The following is a 1,793-nucleotide window of genomic DNA, read 5'->3' as shown; positions in this document are numbered from 1 at the left end:
AGAAAAATGTGTATTCAGCTGTATTTGGGTGGAACACTCTGTATATGTCCACCAAGTCCATTTGTTTCAAACTCTGGTTCAGTTCTGTTATTTCTTTGCCAAGTTTTTGTCTGGTTGATCTATCTTTTGGAGATAAGGGTGTGTTAAGGTCTCCTGTTAAAATTGTGGTATTGGATATTAGATTTTTCATGTCAAAAACATTAAATCTTAAAAAAAAATCCTTTCCCTTTTATTTCTCACTTGATTTTTTAAAAGAAATGCTATCTGTGGATTTCATTTTATCTTCTATGTGTCATTTTCATATATGGACTTTTGTATAGTGGCTTCTATAGATAGGTATACAGCCATTCTATTAGAATGAAAGTTCTTTTATTTATTTACTTTTTATTAATTTAGGACAGGGCCTACAGGCTATACAGGGTCTCACTACATAGATTGGACTTGTAGTGATTCTCCTGTTTTCAGCCTCCCAAGCCCTAGGATTGCTGGCACACGCCACCACACCCAGTGTCAATCACCATGTATCCCGGGGGTGAGGCTGGCACAGCATGCTGGAAATCGAACCCTGGCCTCTGTGCTCTGCCAAAGGTGCTTTAGTCTGCTGAGCTATCTGGCCAGTCCTTAGAGTGAAAGTTCTGAAACTGTCCTTGTTTCTCCTTTGCCTTTACCTTGTTTTTCCTTCACTGGCTTACTTCTGACATGTTTTAGCCATCTTGTGTCTGACACTTTGATATTTTTTTCTTTTCATAGCTGAAATGTGGAGCATGTGGTGCCATCGGGCACATGAGGACAAATAAATTCTGTCCCCTTTATTACCAAACAAATGCTCCACCTTCCAATCCTGTGGCCATGACAGAGGAACAGGAGGAGGAGTTGGAAAAGACAGTTATTCATAATGATAATGAAGAACTTATCAAGGTTGAAGGGACAAAGATTGTCTTGGGAAAACAGCTAATTGAGAGGTAAGAGCAATAGGAAGTGGTATGGCAGAGATACTTTGGAGGTTGATGATGTTGGTGGGTGGCAAGGGTAGATGTGGTAGCTTTATAGGGTTACTAAGAGTACAGGAACTTTGCAATTTTCTCTGTAATGTTTTGTCAGTAATGAAAGTAACAAGACTAATTAGGTTCTACTTCTTACCCTCAGGTGTGTTACGAAACATTTCTGTGCCCTTTTTTTTAAAAGACTTATTTATTTATTTGATGCATGGTCTTGCTATACAGCTCAGCTTCATAGTGATCCTGCTATCTCAGCTTCCCCAGTGCTGGAATTACAGGCTTGCGCCACTATGCCAGGTTTCAGGGGCTGGCACGGCATGCAGTACTGGGGATTGAACCTGGGCCGTTGCACTTGCCAGGCAGGTGCTTACACCACCGAGCTATCTTCCTGGCCCCTTCTGTGTCTTAGTTTGTAAATTAAAAAAAACAAACAAACCACTTTACCAGGTTAGACAAGTTGGTAAAATGAAAGAGACTATAAAGTATATATTTCAGTGCTTGGCATATCTTAGATGCCAGTAGATGTTAATTCTTTTTTCCTATTCTATTTTTTTTTTTTTTGAGGAACCAGGGATTAAACTCAGGCCCTTGCGCTTGCCAGGGAAGCGCTTTTTCCACTGAGCCATCTCCCTGGCCTCTCCTATTCTACTTCTAGGCACTGGAAATAATTACAAGGTCTCTAATATCAGTGTTCTGGTAGACCATCCAAAAAGATTGAGGAAAGGGCCAGGGAGATGGCTCAGTGGAATAAGCGCTTCCCTGGCAAGCACAAGGGCCTGAGTTCAATCCCCAGTT

At 41.0% G+C, this 1,793-nt stretch overlaps 1 protein-coding gene across 1 annotated transcript in view; it reads left to right on the top strand.

The window, feature by feature from the left end:
• The window catches only part of Taf1 (TATA-box binding protein associated factor 1), a gene marked incomplete at its 3' end in the record, with an annotated part of 98,346 nt that overhangs the window by 34,229 nt on the left and 62,324 nt on the right, over positions 1–1,793 (top strand). Inside the window, exon 27 of the mRNA XM_023707121.1 lies at positions 751–962. Coding sequence (XP_023562889.1) covers positions 751–962 — 212 coding nt within the window. The remainder of the gene's footprint in view (positions 1–750; positions 963–1,793) is intronic.

This window comes from Octodon degus, unplaced genomic scaffold, assembly GCF_000260255.1.
Source record: "Octodon degus isolate 3935 unplaced genomic scaffold, OctDeg1.0 scaffold00280, whole genome shotgun sequence".
In the NCBI taxonomy this organism is placed as follows: Eukaryota; Metazoa; Chordata; class Mammalia; order Rodentia; family Octodontidae; genus Octodon; species Octodon degus.
This window is presented reverse-complemented; position numbering and strand designations above follow the sequence as displayed.